This window comes from Pteropus medius, unplaced genomic scaffold (genome assembly GCF_902729225.1).
Source record: "Pteropus medius unplaced genomic scaffold, Ma_sr-lr_union100, whole genome shotgun sequence".
NCBI lineage: Eukaryota > Metazoa > Chordata > Mammalia > Chiroptera > Pteropodidae > Pteropus > Pteropus medius.
Genome location: NW_024344378.1, coordinates 20,923,648 through 20,942,199, shown reverse-complemented (window position 1 = coordinate 20,942,199; position 18,552 = coordinate 20,923,648). Strand labels below are relative to the sequence as shown.

The 18,552-nt window shown below is 41.3% G+C and overlaps 1 protein-coding gene across 4 annotated transcripts in view; it reads right to left on the bottom strand.

The window, feature by feature from the left end:
* Positions 1-3,876: 3,876 nt before the first annotated feature.
* Positions 3,877-18,552, bottom strand: part of DNMBP (dynamin binding protein) — a 91,773-nt gene continuing 77,097 nt past the window's right edge. For all 4 annotated transcript variants that reach the window (XM_039871526.1, XM_039871525.1, XM_039871527.1 and 1 more), the window contains 8 exons: positions 17,959-18,089; positions 16,957-17,061; positions 13,004-13,132; positions 11,367-11,699; positions 10,796-10,975; positions 9,562-9,760; positions 6,935-7,464; positions 3,877-5,555 (listed from right to left, as the gene is read on the bottom strand). In XM_039871526.1, coding sequence (XP_039727460.1) covers positions 5,370-5,555; positions 6,935-7,464; positions 9,562-9,760; positions 10,796-10,975; positions 11,367-11,699; positions 13,004-13,132; positions 16,957-17,061; positions 17,959-18,089 — 1,793 coding nt within the window. In that variant the 3' untranslated portion in view covers positions 3,877-5,369. The remainder of the gene's footprint in view (positions 5,556-6,934; positions 7,465-9,561; positions 9,761-10,795; positions 10,976-11,366; positions 11,700-13,003; positions 13,133-16,956; positions 17,062-17,958; positions 18,090-18,552) is intronic.

The following is an 18,552-nucleotide window of genomic DNA, read 5'->3' as shown; positions in this document are numbered from 1 at the left end:
CCCTTGCCATGACAGCCACTTGGCTATTCTGCCTGATAACCACTATCACTGATTTCAGATCTTTTTGTCCTGTCCCCAAGCTTCCACTGTGAATGATGAGCTTTTTTTGGAGCAGCATTCTTTGAGACATTTATCTGCTGTTTAAGCCATAGCCACTTGTTCCTGTAGCAATTGTCGAGCTGCCCACAGGTTATATCTCTGGACAGAGATGTCTCTCCCCTTGCTTGGTGCTAATGCCCTTGCCTGCTGGCTCCTTTGTCAGGATTTGCATTTGGCATCATAAAGACACCTCCTAGTCTCATAATTATCTGCCTGGCTGATATACTTATTAGTTTAACTCTGTAAAGCAATTATACTTTGGCTAGCTTTTCATTTTCCTTCATCAAGAGGTTTAATTTTTCTGCATAATTGACTTCATTGTTAATGGTCGACCAGAATCCTTTTGTTTTAGTTGGACCTGGAGTAGGCATAAACTCAAAGGCCAAATCTAGCCTGCTGTTTTGTAAATAAAGTTTTATTAGAATACAGACATGCTCACTTGTTTCTGTATTATCTATGCCTGCTTTTGTGTTATAATGGCAGAGTTGTGACAGACTGAATGGCCTGCGAAGCCTAAAATATTTACTATCTGGCCTTTCATATAAGAAGCTTGCTGATCTCTGCTCCAGAATCACTAGTATAGTCTGGACTGGATCACATTTCCATTCTCAAGACAATTGGGCTGAAAAATGTCGTGTGACTTCATACCATTGGTAGATAAAATGGTCCCCAAAGATGTCCACATCCTAATCCTCAAAACTCATGAGGATTTACCTTACATGGTAAAAGGGATTTTGCAGATGTGATAAGGATATTGTAATGGGGAGATTATCCAGCTGGGCCCAGTGTCATCACAAGGGATCCTTGAGAGTCAAGAGGGTCAGTTAGAATGAAGAAAATGTGATGAGAAAGAGACACTTGAAGATGCTATGCTGCTGGCTTTGAAGACAGAGAGGGGCCACAAGCCAGGGAATGCAGGCAGCTTCTAGAAGCTGAAAAAGGGAACAGATTCTTCCCTAGAGCCTCCGGAAGGAACCAGCCATACTGACACCTTGACGTTAGCCCTGTGAGACTAATTTTGAACTTCTGACCTCCAGAACGGTACAAACTAGTTTCAGGCCACAAATATGTGGTAATTTGTTACAGTAGCAATAGGAAACAAATACAATACCATTAGCCCAAATAGCTCTGGTAAAATGTCAATATTCTCCAACTGAAGTCAGTATAATGACAATTCATTAATTTCCACTGAATCCCACTATGGTTTGAACTTGTAGAAGATTATGCCATCTTTTAAGCCCTATTAAAAGTGGATTTCAATGTTCATATCTGTCACCCTTCTACCAAATTGCAAAGATCTTATTGAGCTTAGTCATATCTTTTCTTGATCTCCACTGAGAGGCTCTAGAAAAGTCCCTGGTTAAGGTCCCTGATTGGGAGTCTGTCAGCTTCCCTGACCCTGGACCTGAGGAGTAGCTGCTGTGGGAAAAGCATGGCTGGAGGCCCAGCCATGGCAGTGCACAGACAGTGCCTTATGACATGGTCCTGCTGTCTGCTGCAGGGTCCCACGTCTGCTCCCAATGTTTCCTGAATGAAAACATTGCTGCTGCCCTAATCAGAGGGCTCGCTCCCTCCGACCACCACACCACTGGAACTTACCTCTGGGAAAGCACTACGTCTGCTCCTTTCTTCTTGAGGGTCACCTCTGAATGGCGGTAAGAAATGGATAGGCCTGCAGGGTAGCTAGCGAAGTCTGCAATTTGTTGTGGAAAGCTCCCTTCTTCATACGTGCAGAGCACTAATGTTGATCTTCACTAACAATTGCAAGAAACTTCCATGGGCTTGGTGAAATAAAGCAGGGGCTCAGATGGGGATTTATTATCCTGCGCCATGGCACCGAGTGTCTGCCACAGTAGCAGAGGTAAAATAGTAAAAATTTCAACAGGTGGGAGAGTTTAAAATCCTGTGAGTAGTGTGACTTCATATCGTGACTAGAGGATTTAGAATGACATATCAATCTCAAGGTTTCTTGGTCCTCAAGCTTAAGGTTCTGCAAGTGAAACAGAATTCAGACCGCGATGGTGTTTCTCCAGGGCCTGTTTGTATTCTTGACCCTGAAGAAAAGCCCACGTAAACAGAGTCTCCGCTTTGCAATTAATTAAAACAAGGTGACACAAAATTTAGCCCTTATTAAAGCCTTGTACTTCTCGAGCTCACAGTGCACAGACTTGCAGACGTTATCTTATTTATTCTCAGAGCAACCTCGAGGCCAGAAATCTACAATTTACAGATGACAATAGATTCCTCCCCCGCACCCCACCAACTCCTTCCCCGTTCTTCTAGGACTCTTGCATGAAAGCACAACAGAAGAGCTACTTCCAAACAGGAAAGGGAGAAAATTCATGGGAGGAAGTAAGCGGGCAAATCGGATTTAGAATTTTTCTTCAATAGTATTTCCTTCTGTTGTGTCTGAAATATCTGACACCCTTTTCTTTCCTTGGTTTTTGTAACTCCTACTTTTTTGACAGTAGAAAAATCCAGTAAAAAAACTCGCCTGGACAGATACTTCTCAAATTTTAATGATACACAAACAACCTGAGGACCTGGCTCAGTAGACCTTGGCTGGGTCATTTCCAGCAAACTCCCAGGTCATCATGATGGTGATGCTGCTGGTCTGCAGAGCACTCCTGTAGGACTGAGACCTAGCAGACGTCCAGTGTTTAAAACAAATCCATCTTCTTTTCAATCACTTGCTCCCACGCCAATGGTCTCCCTTTTGAGAATAATTCCATCATTTCTTCAATTTTATATTCTTTATAGGATGACTTTTTCCATTCTCAAGTAATCTTATCTCCAAATCAATTAACTTTTCCCCAATAATTAGGTTTTCTTGCCTTTAATCTCCCTCCCTCCATATTATCCTGTTGCCATTTAGTTTTCCTGAAACAGGTGATTCACTGAAGAATCTAGTTTATTACCAGGCTCATAAAATCTAAATTCCTTGACTTGGACCTCAGGCTTTCTAATTTGTTTACTATGTGCCAGGTGATGTTGTAGCCTCTCCACACACAACCTCATTCAAACCTTACCACTCACATGAGGTGGATAGTATTAGTATCTCTAGATGAGGAAACTGAAGCGCGGATTAGGTAAATTGCCAAGGTTACAAAGCTCTTAAGTGTCTGAAGTCAGACAGTCTGGCTCCAGAACAAGGTGTAAAGACTCAGCTAAAGAGCCCAAGGCCCAAGTTTAAATTCAGGATCTATCAAAAACTTGATCTATGAGTTGACTAAGTCACAACGTCGTTGGATCCCATTTTCTTAGTACATAAAACGAAAGAGTTAATCTATGTTTCTCTCCCAGAGTCTACCTACATAACCATGTTTTCTACCCCAATATCAGATTGCTTCACTGTCACCCACATTGTCCTCAATCCCGCCTCTGCCAGTTGTCCTGCTATATCAGCCCCAATCTTGCCCAAGCTGCTACCGTGACCTCGTTCATCTCTAGTGCATCAGTTTCCACCTCTGTAATATCAGGAAAATACTAACCTCTTAGGAATTCCAGATTAGAGAATTCGACTTTTCTGCTTTTCTAGGATTTTATAGTATAAAATTGTTTAAAATAAAAAGGCAATCGCCTGCAGCATGAATATCTCTTTACAGTAATTCCGTTGATATTAGATTTGACAAATGAATTTTTTACTTGAATTTCTTCCTTTAGTCCCTTCCATCACCCGGAATCTGGGCATCACTTAATTATCAGGAAGGTATCCTCAGAAATCCAAGAGGAAGGTTCAGGCTAAATGTGGAGGGAAATCAAGAAAACATACTCGTGGCCCTTAGAAATGTTTTTATTTATAAAATAACTACTTCAATATAAACATCTCTCTATATAAACACTACTCACAAGAGGCTCGCATCACTGCTTCCAACCGACCTGCAGACACACGAGGGCTCAGGAGTCCACAGGCATCTCCCAAATTGTCAGGATTTTTAGGCCAAAGGTGTGCTTGGAGGAGCAGGGGCTATAAGGCTGTTCTTAATTCCCTTTCTTAAGATAAAATTCATAGTTTCCTGTTCCAAGGTAGGCTTCATATCTGTGGCAGACCTTAAATAAGAACCTTCAGGAGGACAGTCTTCGTGTGAGGATTAGCAAATCTCTTCCTGAGGCCGAAGAAAGGTATGATTGGGCACTTTAGGGTCCAGAATACTAAAGTGACATCACAGAACCTATTTGATCAGGCACTTTGAAATCTGTTTGGCTTAGGCTGTGGTCTCTGAAGCATGAAACAGAAAATACTTATTTCAAAGTCCAGGATAAGCTACTTCGGGGACTGCTTATCCTAAGTCGAATGAGACACACTCATTATGTCTTCGGCATCTGTGGGCAGTAGCATGCTTGGATGAAGGAGAAAGGCATCCAGCCTTCCGCCAGGCTGGAATGGTTTCAGCTCACTGTAGAGTGAATCCTTTCAATGAAATGGGTGGAGCTCTGACCCTGTTCTAGGAAAATCTATGTTATCGGGTTGTAGGAGAGAGGGCCAAGACAGGTTATCACGCACAGACCGTATAAAGCAGAGATGACTGTCAGAAAGGTGTAGATGACTGTACCTAAAAGGAAAGAGAATCTTTCAGATGAAGGTCGAAGGAAAATAAAGACCTTTCTCCTTTTAAAAAGGAGAAAGAAAGCAGTTGAATTTTGCACAAGCAATCTGGAAATACAGTGAAATGAAGAAAAGAATTACAGACGGTAGCGTTTTAAGGACTTTTAGAAATGTGTGTGTGTGTGTGTGTGTGTCTCAATGTGTGCTAGACACTGAAGCTTTGAAACACCAGAATTGGTACAATCCAACAAACTCCTTGCCACAGGCAGAGGCATGGCCTAAAAGGGCTTCCGGAGGATTCTCTTCATCCAAATCGGTTTCTGGTCAGATGATTGTGCAGCACAGAGCCACCCCAAACTCAGTATGGTACAACCAACACCAATATCTTCTAATGCTACTGCACAGCTCCAGCATACATAGGATGCTGGTCTTCTAACTGAACATTTTTCATGTCCATAGAATGACCCCAGGACTTGCCTCTCTCCTCATCGTTACTGAATTATTTTCAAGCCCAGGGTCCACTTCAAATTCTAGAAATTCTAGTGAGCATCAAGGTAGACAACCCAATTGAGGAGAACAAGACTGATCTTGTGCCCCACTGTGGCCTGGTTTAAGCAATGCAAACAGGGCCTGTCTCCAGAGTAGGTGCCCTCCCAGTGGACCACCAAAGCCCTTCGGCAGAAGGAAGCGAGGGCAGCAAGGTTGAGTGGAAGGCAGAGCAGGTTCAGGTGTACTCAGTTTTGCGAATATAATTGGATGGAACATAGCCCTTCTTCCCATTAACTTCAGCTAACCACCACTCTGTATTTCCTGTAACATCTTTAAACTCCAGAATCTTGAGTCTCTGATTGGCTGACACACTCAGCTCATTTGGGTTCCGCGCCTTGAAGGTATAGACAGCAAAATAGACCTGTGTGACGGAGAAAAAAATGAGTCAGGCCACGGGAACCTTCTTGGAGCCACAGAACTCCTTGGAGGATGGGGATGGTCTATATCTACACCATCCAATATGGCAGCCCCTAGCCACATGTGCCTGTTGAACACTTCTCACGTCTAATAAGACAGAGGAACTTAATTTTTAAATTTTATTTAATTTTAACTAATTTAAATTATATCTTTATCTGCTATATATGGTTGGTGGCTACCATAACGAACCAAACAAATTCAAAGAAAACCAAATTTCATATCTTTTTACACTTTCATAGTTGCCTTAAAGAGCGAAAGAAGAAATGAACCTTCAGGCAATATGGAAGATGGATGAGATATAAGGATACCCTTCCATACCCCAAACATAGAAATTCTGAATTTCAAACACTTAAAGCACACCTGACATCTGGGGTTTTAGGACTTGGCTAGATGAGGCTAGAATTGAGCTGTTGGTACCAGGTCAGAATTTAAGAAAGGGCTATCTCTTCCTCAACATGTCTACAAAAACTGTCCATTGGTGGGTCCAGCACTGGGATGTCTGTCCTGGGCTGTGGGTAGTAACAGAATCATCAGAGAGAAACAGGCATGCACTATGCTTATCTGTAGCACTCAGGGGAACGTGGTGTGGAAAGTCTGAGCTGAAAAACTAGTGCGAAAGTGATGTTTTGGAATCCAGAGCTTGGCAAAGGCAAACTCGTCCACAATCCAGGGAATGTGTGAGTCTCTCAACAAAGGCAGCCCCCGTGGGCGATGAGCTCACAGACCAATATTGTAACACACACATGGAAACTTGCTGCTGCAAGAGTGAGCAAATGCGACAAGCAGGTGAGCCAGGGACTCCTTGGCTGTGAATCTGAAAGTGGCTTTAAAATGAGGGTTTAAATGTTCAAGGTACAAATTCCCAAGACAACAAACAGGTCGTTACAAAAAAAAAAAAAAAAAAAAAAAACTGAAATGGAGCCAGAATTTTACTTCTAAATTCTAGAACTAAAAACACAGTACTTGAATTAAAAAACTAAATGATGAGTTAAATAACAGACTTCATACACCTGAGAAATTAGTGGATTAGAAGAATGGCAAAAGTTTTCATCATAACGCCTTGTAAATGCCCAATGACATAGCAGAAGGGGCTCAGAAATAGCCTATGAGGGAGTCAGCCACAGAAGGTGCTCAGCAGGTGTGAGATGCTCGCTATTGCAGCAGGGTGTTTCCACGTGGTTCCATAACACTTGTCCGTGAGCCCATATCCAGATCACCCCTAGGCCCCAGGCAAGCCTCTGACTCACCCACTCCTAAAAGAGCATTATCTGCACCCGCGGCAGACTTGTCGCCTGCTCTGCATGACGAGCAGGGAGCACTCACCTGGTTGCCTTGTGCCTCCCTGCTTTCTGGCTCTTTGTTTTTGTCTTCCGGAGACTGGGCTGTTCTTGCACATCCTTTTACAAGGTCTTTACCCTGCCCATTTCGCCCTGGTACAGAGCAACCAGCCATTTCTGGATGTCTGGAGTTTCGGTAGCTCCTCAGGGTTGGGGTGGGCTGGTCAGTGTCTCGAGACGCATCTGCAGAGTCCCAGGGCTTGGGCTCTGACAGGCAGCTGGAAGGACTGCTCTCTGAACTGCCCAAGTGTAAAGAGGCACTGATAGTTCCTTGGTCAAGTTCCTTCAATGAAGATACATCTTGAGGCTGTTTCTGGCAAGACCCCGAGGTAAAGGACACAGCCATGCTGCTGGGGTTGAAGGTCAAAGTGCTGTTGCTGTTCTGCCGTGAGAACCTGGGGGAGGAACCGCTGTGCTCCGACTCGGTGGAGGAGTGGCTGCCGACAGAGACATCAGAGTGGCTGTGACGGGCATTGTAGGGCTTCAGGAAGGAGCTGTACACAAAGCCTTTGGTGACTATGGGAAGAAAAAGTAGACATGAGGAGCTTGTAGTGGAAGGAGGAAAGTGACAGAGAAGAAACTATGGTTTAAAAGTTGGGTCAACAGTGCGAAGCACAGAATAAGTTAAGATGCCCAGTGATAAAACAGATTAGACACTGAACCCCAGGACACAATGTGGGTGGGTAGAGATGAAACCCATGGCTGCCTGCCAGTTCCTTCTTGTTACCACCTCAAAACAGATGAGTGATAAGGAGGCCTTGGGGGAAGTCAAGAGGACAGTAATAAAAAGGACAAGTTGGAGAATGAGCATTTGAAGACAATTTAACAGGACATCTAGATCATGGAAACGAAGACTAAAGGAAGACTCAGCAAAGGATGGGTTCAAATACACCAGTTTAGTAAAGAGGGATTTAAAAAACCATCCTCATCGTGACAGAGCCCTTCAGATATGCTTCCCTGCCCTCTTTCCATCCACAGCACTTGAATCTCAGCCTCTGGTTTAGAATGCGGTGGGAATACTGTGAGAATAGTCTACGTAGAACACTGTTTATATTCATTAGAATACACACACAACACACGTACAGCACATGTTCACTTTAATAAATTGCCTAAGACGAAGATAGAGAGGGCTCTCAGCTAAAACTTCTAAGCATAAGTTAGGAATCGAGATCCCTAATCCACAGGAAAAAATTTTATAATATTAAGAAATATCTGTCAAGGCAGGGACCCAGAGTAAAGAACCTCCATGCAAGCAACAGCCATCTATGTCTTGGAACTTTGATGTGTTTCCTGCACGCATGTGTTATATCTGCTGAATAATGGCAAGGGGTCTCCTGGGCAGGTGGCGAGGGGCAGAGGGTCTAACAGCTGACCCTAATACTGTGGGCTTCCTGCTAACACTTTACTTATCAGGGTTGAGTGGATGCAAATCCCAAGGATGATGGAGACTTTCAAACGGCTTGAATCTTTTTATAAGGACTACATCTGTCCCTGAGCCCATCAGGGGCTCACACCTGCCCATCACCCCGGGAGGCCGCAGCCTTCGTCCTTCCTTTCCCACTACCAACTCTATTATTTTGGGTAAGCAGGAGTGGGGGAGGAGAAAAAATCCACAAATACTTTTAAAGAAACTGAGAAATGTTAAAATTTTCAGTTCTGGGAAATGTGAACATAGGTGTTTATTATATTGGCCCACATCCCATATCTAAAATGCTTAGACCAGATGTAATTTGAAATTTAGATGTTTGGATTTGGGAAAGGTACTCAAGTACATATACTATATATTTCTTAATATCTCCAGCAGGGTCTGGGTCAACGTCCCATAGTCAAATCAATGACTTTTCTGTAGCAAAATATATGACTCTTCACACCAAAAGGGATAAGTTCTGATTATAAATAGTGTCACATCACTTTGTTTAGGTTTTGCCACCAAATGAGTTCAGATTAGGCAGTTTTCAGCAAATGAGTTCTGAAAAAAACCCTTCGATTTTTTCAAAGCTTTTCTGATTTTGGAATTGTGGAAAAAGGATTCTGGATCAGGACCAGCATTTGTCTTTGTACTTTTGTTTAAATTCTGTACCCCTCTCCCATGCCCCCCATCAGAAAAAAGAAAAAAAAAAAGCCCACAGCTTTTTTAAATGTCATCCATGATAGTCATGAGGTAAAAGTGTTTGTGATGGAGGAAAGAACTCCAAAAGCAAATAAAACCCCCTTTCTTACAGGTTTTGAAATCGCACACTCACAAAACACATTTACAGAGCTTGGAAGAAGGTAGCTTACTGTGTAATTTGCTCAGAATAGGCTATAAGGGCACAGGACCCATCAGGCAGCATCCACTGCCTGTAAGAGCTATAAAACATGGCAAGTCTTGCAAGGTAAGTACTGGAATTTCCTCTGGAATTTATAAAAAACAAACAAACAAAAAAACAAAGATAGGTTTTGTTTCCGTAATGACTTGGCTATTAAACTCTCCAGAGACGAACAGAACTTTTAAGAATATTTTTCCCTGAATCAAAGACTCTCATATTTTCTCCTGGCCTAGACAGGATTCAGGTACAGTCCAAATCGCTTCTTCATTTAGAGTTACAGTAATCTGACGGCCAACATTCTTACCTCCATTGTCAATCAGCCAGCGGTTCGGACTGCCCATGGGATCCTTCTGTTTGATCACGCCCACCACATCGCCTTCCAGAAGTGAGACATCCAGGTCTTGAGCAGCATTGAAGTTCCGTTCTGCTTGGAAGAGTTTTTCTGGGGGATACCTTGCCAGAAGGGAGGCCCGAAGTTCTTCTGATTGCAGCATGTAACTTGGCTGAAAGGCAACAAGAAATACCATCAACAAAAACCTTCCCTGGCCATTATCCCAGCAGCCATATTTAATCCTGACACACTGTCAGAGTCTCAGAAATGAGGGCAATGAGAGCCAGCTGCTCACTACTGTCATCAGATGTTTCTGTGCCTGAGTCAGTCCCTGTGGCTGGGTAAAAATCATGGTCTCTTAGGTGATGTTTTGGTGCCTCTGTAGCTACTAAGAAAATTTAACACACATTTAGTTTTACTCTCTCATCGTGTGACCAAAAAAATGTGATTAAAGTACCACCTTAAAGACTCAAAATACCTAATATTACTAGGTGTTCTTATCAGCCATGAACTGTTTGACAGTAAGTCAGATAATTTACCTTTTCTAATACATGATCAAAAATAGAGAGTCCTGGCAGAACGTATCCTTAAGTCAGTTCCCTTAATTAATTGATCAAAGTATTAATACTAATACTTTACTAACTCCTTTCACTGTGTAGACTAAGATCCAAGAACGCTTTTCAGAGGGCACCTAGAAGTACACAGCAAGTGTGAGGGAACTACAGGTGGTCACTCTCAAGTACCAGTAGGCACACTGGTGATGCTCGTAATAGTGAGTGAATGAATGAGTCCATGACAGATGAGAACTCAACAACCTTTATTCTCCGTTCATTATAAAATACTTAAACTCCTATTAATTGCTAATCTGTAGAGACAGAGCTGGGTCCAACAATATTAAAAAGATTAACAATGATGATATGACAGCTTACTTGTATAGTGCTTTCTAATTGCCAGGCAATTTCTAAGTGCTTTATATATACTAACTCCTTTAAACCTCACGATATTCTATTATCACAATATTATGATATTAGTATAATTATTATGTGTTTTAAAGATGAAGAAACCAAGGCACAGAAGTTAATGTGCTTGCTCAAGGACACACAGTGAGTTAAGTGTCAGTACTGGGATGTGAACCCAGAAGGTCTAGCTCCAGAGTTCACACTCTTAACCACTAAGCCACTCAGCCCTTCCCTACTTCTCTACTCACCAGGCCCAGGAGTGGCTTTCGGGCAGACTGGCGGTCTATGCTTTTCCTCTCAAATGGCTTCTTGGCAGCTGGCAGAGTCTCTGGGAAGAAAGTGAAAACCTGGAGTTGCTGCAGAACTCTGCTGTGCTCTTCATGGAAGATGGCAATAAGGTTCCCCTCTCTGCCGGAAACTTTAAGTAACTGGAGTCCACAGGACGAGCAGAGCAAGAGGAAAGAAGAGAACACGAATGAAAGATCCCGGGACTGACAAGTCTCACTGAAACTCACTGGAAGCCAAAGGTCAGCTGCAGTTCACTCTGCATAAGCTGCCAACACTGCAGCCTGATGCAAGGGACAACGCTCTCTGCGGCACGGCCAGCGGGCCAAGTTGGCTCTTCTGGGGATTGCCCAGAGCGGAAAGAGAGCCATTTAAAAGCTGCAGCTTTCACAACACCATCAAGAATTCCACTTCCTGATGGCCTGACCCAATGACACTGTTAATCTACCTAGTTTGAATAATGTCTCTAACAACCCTACTGTGTGCTTCCAGAACTTCAGAGATGACTTCTCCATGGGGGAGTAAGGGACTCACCGAAAGCAGTGGCTTCAACTGCTCCAGAGCCTGGTGCACAAAGTCACAGTGGGCCTCAGCATAGCCATGAATGCAGTTGGTAAAGAGGCCCTGGGCGTACTGGTGGAACTTGGGCAGTTCATCCAGCAGCTGGGCATTCAGGGCCTCGTAGTTGTTCCGGGCCGACTGCAGCTCCTCCAGGGTCTTCCTGTCCTTTAGCTTCTCTGCCCGTTCTGTACAGTTATAAAAGTCCAGAAGCTTGTCGAAGCGCTTCTGTACCAGCTTGTGCGGCCCCGTGAACATGCTCAGCAACTGATTTAGGGGAGAGATGACAAGCCGCTCCGTCCTCTCCTTCTGTAGGGATGAGAAAGGCATGTCGCTCACTTGGTCAGTATCCCCTAGTTGTCATTCTCCAAAATACATTTCAGGCTGACTTCATTACGTCCTGTACCACCTGCTCTGCTCTTGGAGCACAAGCGACACCCAGGCAGATCCAGCGGTGTCCTATTTATCCAAAACCAAATGTATGTACATAACCCTACCAAACTTCTCAGTTTATAATTCTCTACCCAACAATCTGCACACACCAGAGTCTGCAAAATATGCTAACCTCCTCCTTAGCTCTGCAGTTGATCACAAATGCTAAATGACACTCACTGATACGATGTTTGCATTACAACCCAGATGTGACAGTCTGCCTGGTACCACTTTTTATGTGTACATATCTAAATAACTTGAATTTAACTCAAGATTTAGTTATTACCTAAATCCGGGCTAAACTTGCATACACACATAATACCTTCTGTGATCATAACTAATTAGTAATATCTGTTTTCACTTGTCAAAGGATTTTTCTTTAATTTTTTCTAGTGGGACAGACATTGAGGGCAGGGTAGTGACATATAAAAACATCAATAGGTACTTAGTAAGTTATTTTTAATAAGATGCTACTGTTAGAATACCTTTAAGTTGCCCAAGTGTGCACATTTTCTTCAGCTTCAAGCCATCCTGCCATCTCCAAGACACTCTCAGCGCCCACCCATTTCTTTCTACCTGGGACCAAACATATACCATATACAGTCGACCCTTGAACAATGCAAGGTTTAGGGGCGTCGACGCCCTGAACAGTCAAAAATCCATATATAACTTTTGACTCCCCCAAAACTTAACTACTAATAGCCTACAGTTGACCGAACAGTTGATTAACACATATTTTGTATATGTATGCATTATAATCTATATTCTTACAAGAGAAAAGAAAATGTTATTATGAAAATCATAAGGAAGAGAAAATACATTTGTAATATTTACTGAAAAAAGTCCATATAAAAGTGGACCCGTGCAGTTCAGACCTGTTTTGCTCAAGGGCCAACTGTAAATTTAGAAGTCCCAAGCAATTTTGCCTTTACTGCTCTCTTTGCAGTTTGTACCATCTCAAAGACCTATTTATTAACTTCTTAAATATTCCTAAATATTCCTTTTTAAGTCATTGAAAGTCATGTTCTGAATATAAAATCCTGATACAAATATCCTAAAGGACAAGCAGGACTCCTGACGCACAGAGCACCTTTGTGGAATTAACTTCCACGAGCTGGATGTTACAGAGAACCCAGGAAGAGGGCCGACCCATGACAAGTGGTGTGAAGGCGGTCACTTACAAAACTGGTGAAGAGCTGATCACTGATGTAGCGATGCACCTTCTCGAACTGTTCCAAGTCTTTGTGCCCCCTCTCCATGCACACATCCCACATGCTCACGGCGGCCACCACTTTCACACATGCCGATTCCTGGAGCCAGTTAGAAACAAACACAAATAAGACCAAACAGAATTTTTTTTTTTGACGCTTACAGCACCTGTCTTTCTAGGTGGTCTCCCATCCAAGTACTAACTAGGCCCGACCCTGCTTAGCTTCCGAGATCAGACAAGATCGGGACGGGAGGCATGGCCATAGACCAAACAGAACTTTCTAGCCTTCATTATTTATCCTAGATAGCAGTCTGGGACAAAACGGGTCCAGAATTAAAATTTTTCTCTCTAGTGTATCATTTTAGCTTCGAAACAAACATACTCTCATGAACTACGATTTATGTGGCACAGGGAAAAGCTTAAGACTTTTAATTATGGAAAAACTGGTAAGGGCTTTTTCCATCTCTTTAGCATTTCCCTATGTCCTTAATTTGAGGGTTTCTTAATGCGCCAAAAAGTAAATTATTAAATTAAAGTCAAAATGATTCCTGCAGGATTATGATAATTAACAATCATCCCTCCTTTTCAAGCCTTGGCTCATGCTGCCTCCCTCCCCTGTGGATAATTACAACCTTGCTTCCTATACTTGGACTCTGGCACTGATTGCTCTCGCTCAGCTCTTTTCCTTTGTCATTGCAAAACTAGCCCCTTGCACATGATTTACTGTTTGTTTATTGTCTCCAGCCCATAAAAATGTAAGCTCCATAAAGGCAGAACTCAATTATAGTGATGCTGAATAAATGAATAAATAAGTGAATGCATAGTAAAAATGCCTCCTGACTGATTCTGACAGTTTTTAAATCCCAGGCTGGTTTTCTCTGGCTACTTAAAACAGTGTCAGGCTTTCATCTTCTTTAGTTTAAATGAAAGGAAAGCTTATTATTTTGATATTAACCCAAATAAAATCTAAATGTACTAAAAACTCTATTAATATATTTCAAGGGTAAATGAAGTCTTTAAGCCAAAAAAAATCAGTGCTTCATACATCGGTTTGATATTTTATTTTACATCATTTTTAGACCTCTTGTCTCTAAGTCCTGTGTCTGTACATATAAATGAAGCCAGTGTTTTGTCAGAAGGATAAATTGGGGAATCTTCCTAATTCCAGCCGAGTGGGAGAAATGTGAAACACGATTGTCCTCTTATATTCTTTTAAAGAAATGCTGTGAAATCACAAACTATCAGTCCGTATGCCAATGTGAACACCAAATTATACAGTCAATGACCCTTGGCTTATGTTCTTGATAGTTCTCCATAAGCCAATCTATCTAATTTTATTATTGGCGAGACTTTTCCATTTTATGTTAGTGATGAAACTGTTTAACATTTTCTCCCTTAATTCCCACTGCTGGCAGACAGAACCAAATCGCTCTACCCCTCAAATGGCTATCAATGTCACATACGTCCCAGCTCAAAATGCCACCGCCTGTATGGAGATGAGCCTCTTAAGAGTTGGGGGCTCAGGGGTATACTTTCTACACATTTAGAAAATGTGGGGGAGAAAATAGCCAAAGGAGGGTACCAAATAGAGAAATTATAGTGAAGAATTCTCACAAAAGGGAGCATAGTTGGTAGTTCTTCCAATATTGTTTTGTCAAATCTCTCACTAAGCGAATGTGTTCCTACTTTTATAAACCCTAGTTTTTTTTTTTTATGTTTATTGGGGTAACATTGGTTAATACGATTATATAATTTTCAGGTGTACATTATAATTTGACATCTATATATTCTATTGTGTGATTACCACCCAGAGTTCAGTTTCCTTCAGCTACCATATATTTAGTCCCCTTTACCCACTTCGCCCTCCCCCAAGTCCCCTCTATTTGACCCACTTTACCCCGTCTACCTCTTCCTCCTCCCCCACCCTACCCTCTGGTAACCACTAGTCCATTGTCCATGTCCCTGAGTCTCTGTCCTGTTCATTTGTTGCTTTTAGGTATAAATCCTAGTTTTTATCTAATTACATTTTTAAAACATGAAGGGAGAGAGTTTGATTATTTAAAGGAAATGTAAGGGGCATTTCAAACCAGTGAGGATTACTCAATAAATGATGATGACAACTGGGTAACCAATTGGGAAAAAAAAAAAAGCTGGATCTCTATCTCAAACCTTTCATATGCTAAAGTAAATTCCAGCTCAATCAATAACTTCAATATTTAAAAAAATGAAATGATAAAAATACTAAACCATGGGAGAGAGATATTTTTTATTATCTTGGAATAGGATAGGCCTTTTTAAGTATGACACAGAACTAAGAAGGCATAAAAGAAAAGTCTAATTAGACTGCACAAAAATTAAACTTTTTACATGGAGAAAGCAGTTTAAGCACACTTGAAAGTCAACACACTGGGGAGAAATATTTGTAAACCATTTTTTCTAATATATTCAGAGAGTCTACAAATCAATAAAAAAAGACTAACAATTTAATAAATACATGCCTCAAAATATAAACAAATCACAGAAAAAGAAATATAATGACTTAAACATGAAAATATCCTCAACTTCATTTAAAGAAATGTGAATTTAAACTATATTGAAACAGCATATTTTAACCTATCTTGCAGACAAAGATAAGACATTTGGATTTTGATAACACTGTGTGTTAGCAAGGGATGGGGAAACTTTCATATATTAATATATATTTCACACATTTAACAGTCTAGTACTCTGGCCTTTAGATGTATTCGCATAGATCAGAAAATTATGTATCTACAACGATATTCCAAAGGGGACCGATGTTTCTAATCTTTTGCAACTATAAACAATTTAAAAGATTATCAATAAGGGACTAGTTAAATATATTATGGCATGTCCACACAATTAAATATTATGCAGTTATTTAAAAAAAAGGAGCACAGAAGCTCTATGTATATAGGTGTGAACTGCTTTCCAAAATAATGCTATTAAGTGTAAAACCCAAGGTTCTCAACAGTGTCTCCTCACCTCCCTTACACACATACACACACACACACACACACACACACACACACACACACACACACACACACCCTGCTAATAAGAGAGAAGAAACCGATAAATGGTGCCTGCAGTACAGAAGATGACTAGGAGACAGGGTAAGAGAAATAATTATTTTTCCTTTTTTTTTTTTTAACTTATCCCTTTGGTATCTTTTAAATTTTGTACTATTTTACTTAGTTTAAAAAAAAGATTTTTTTTTTTTAAGAAAGCAAAGGATCTCTTTTTAAGAAAATTATTTGTTTTATAAGATACGATTTTCATGTGTGAGGGTCGGGGGTATACTGATTATGTTTATGAACATCCTTCTATTAAGTCAATAGAGCAATTAGAGATACCAGCAGAAGGATTCTAGTCCTGATTCTGGCTTCGTGAAGGAAACTCTGCCCTGGCATAAGGCCAAGATGGCCCAGGCATGATCACCTCCGCTCCCCAGACCCAGTCACGGATCTAACAGCTTTCCAGGCCTTCTGCACAGCAACCAAAGGAGGTGAACATGAATCTTATTATTAGAAAGCACACCTCCATAGGAACCATTATCTTACAATTCTACCTTTGAAACGATTTTGACAAAATGAACTGTGACAGGCGCTTCTTATATAATTGGATATAGGAGACAGTAAAGAAGGTGGTGGGGTAAAAAGGGTGATGAAGATTGAAAGAGAGGGAGGGAAGAGCTAGACCACTTTAATATGAACACAACGGTGCTGATCTTCTGTAATTTAACTTTTAAATAACCCATAGGAATCCTAATGAAAAGTATTTCATGGTATAATGGTCATTTGAGTCCAGATTATTCAACATTCATTCAACAATACGCTGTATGAAAAGGAAAGTGGACTGAATTATACTATATGTGATTCTAACAAGAGCAATGTCTCCACTCACCCGGATATGCTGGAGGTAAAGAGACAGGTCTCGGATAAAAGATTTGATCAATCTTTCTTGCATTCGAAAGTTCTTTTCTGTTTCTTCAAATACTTCATCTTTGATCTGTTCAAAATAAACAAGTGTTATTAGCAAATTTGGACTCTCCTTCAATCTACCTTATTGGTAAAAGTATCTTCCTTAAAAACGTCTTTTGTTTAAATTTTACACCTTTGATGTTTCCCTGAATCGCACTAAATTGAATTTAAACACCTCTCCATGGTTTTGAAAGATCTCCAAAATCCACAAGGCCCCCCCCACCTTCACACCTTCCTTCCTCTGCTCCTGATGGCACTCCTTTGCTCTGGTCAGGCTGCTCTACTCACCATTCCTGGCATCTGCCACATTTGTTGAGCCGGTGCCTTCACCTGCGTTGTTGCCTCCCCTTCCATGCCAAACCTGCCCCCTTCCTTCAAGGCTCAGATTAAATCTCTTACCAACATGTTCCTGCTCACTGAGCTCCCGTTTTCTTACGTACAGAGAACAGATAGTAAAACTTAGCAACTTATTATTTTCCAGGTTATTTTCCACTTCTGGTATCATGTACAGTGAATGAAGTTGGGAGACTTCGGATCTGCTCTCAGCACTGTCGATAAACTGTTTTTCAAATCGCTCCATCCCTCAGACTTTACATTTCCTAGTATGTGGCATATGGTGTTGAATTTAGGTGATCTCTTAAATTCTTTCTAGCTTAATAGGTCTACAATTTTAATTTTGTCTCCCTAAATAGATTTTAAGTTTCTTGTGGGTGCCTAAAACCACAATAATTATCATATGGTGACCAATCTGTGGTAGATTCACATAAAGAATAGCTACAGGGTCCTGTATCCAGCAGCCAGCAAACACTAGGGGAGGTACCAAGAGAAGAATCATGCCAATGCCAATTGACACCATGTAGGCCACCCTGTGGAACCCTGAAAAGCTACCAAAGATGTCCTGAACCTTCAAGTGCAGGAACCTCACCTGTGGAGCAAAGCCAGTGAGGTGCTTCAGGTGACTGCTAACTCGGTTGGATTTCTTGATGATGGAGTGGATGTTCAGTTTGGAAATTTTCTCCATGAGGCTATCGTCATCGCCCTTCCGGTACTTGAGGACTAGGGAGTGAGTCGAATTGGTGAGTTAAGAAAGCACTTTCCTGAGCATAAATAGACTAGAACATGTGCTATTATAAAGTGATACTAACAACTTAAACTAGAGCTAGTGCTTGTTTTCAATGAGCTTATAACTGAGTAGAGACAAATTATTAATCCAAATCACCATTTATGGACAGATAGAATATTCAATGGCAGAGAGAGGCTGTGCACAGACTGGAGAAGGTTAGAGATGAGGAAAGATAGCAGAGATGTAAGGAAAAGAGCCTAAGATTTGGAGTTAAGAAAACCACTGAGTTCAATACCTGGGTCTGTCATTTCATTAAAGTGTAGCCTTATATAAGTCACTTAACTTCTCTGAGCCTCATTTTCCTCTCCAGTAAAATGGAGAAAGTAATAGTACTTGCCTTATGAGGTATGTATGTCTAATCATTTCACACAGTAAATGCTATACAGGAGTTATTTG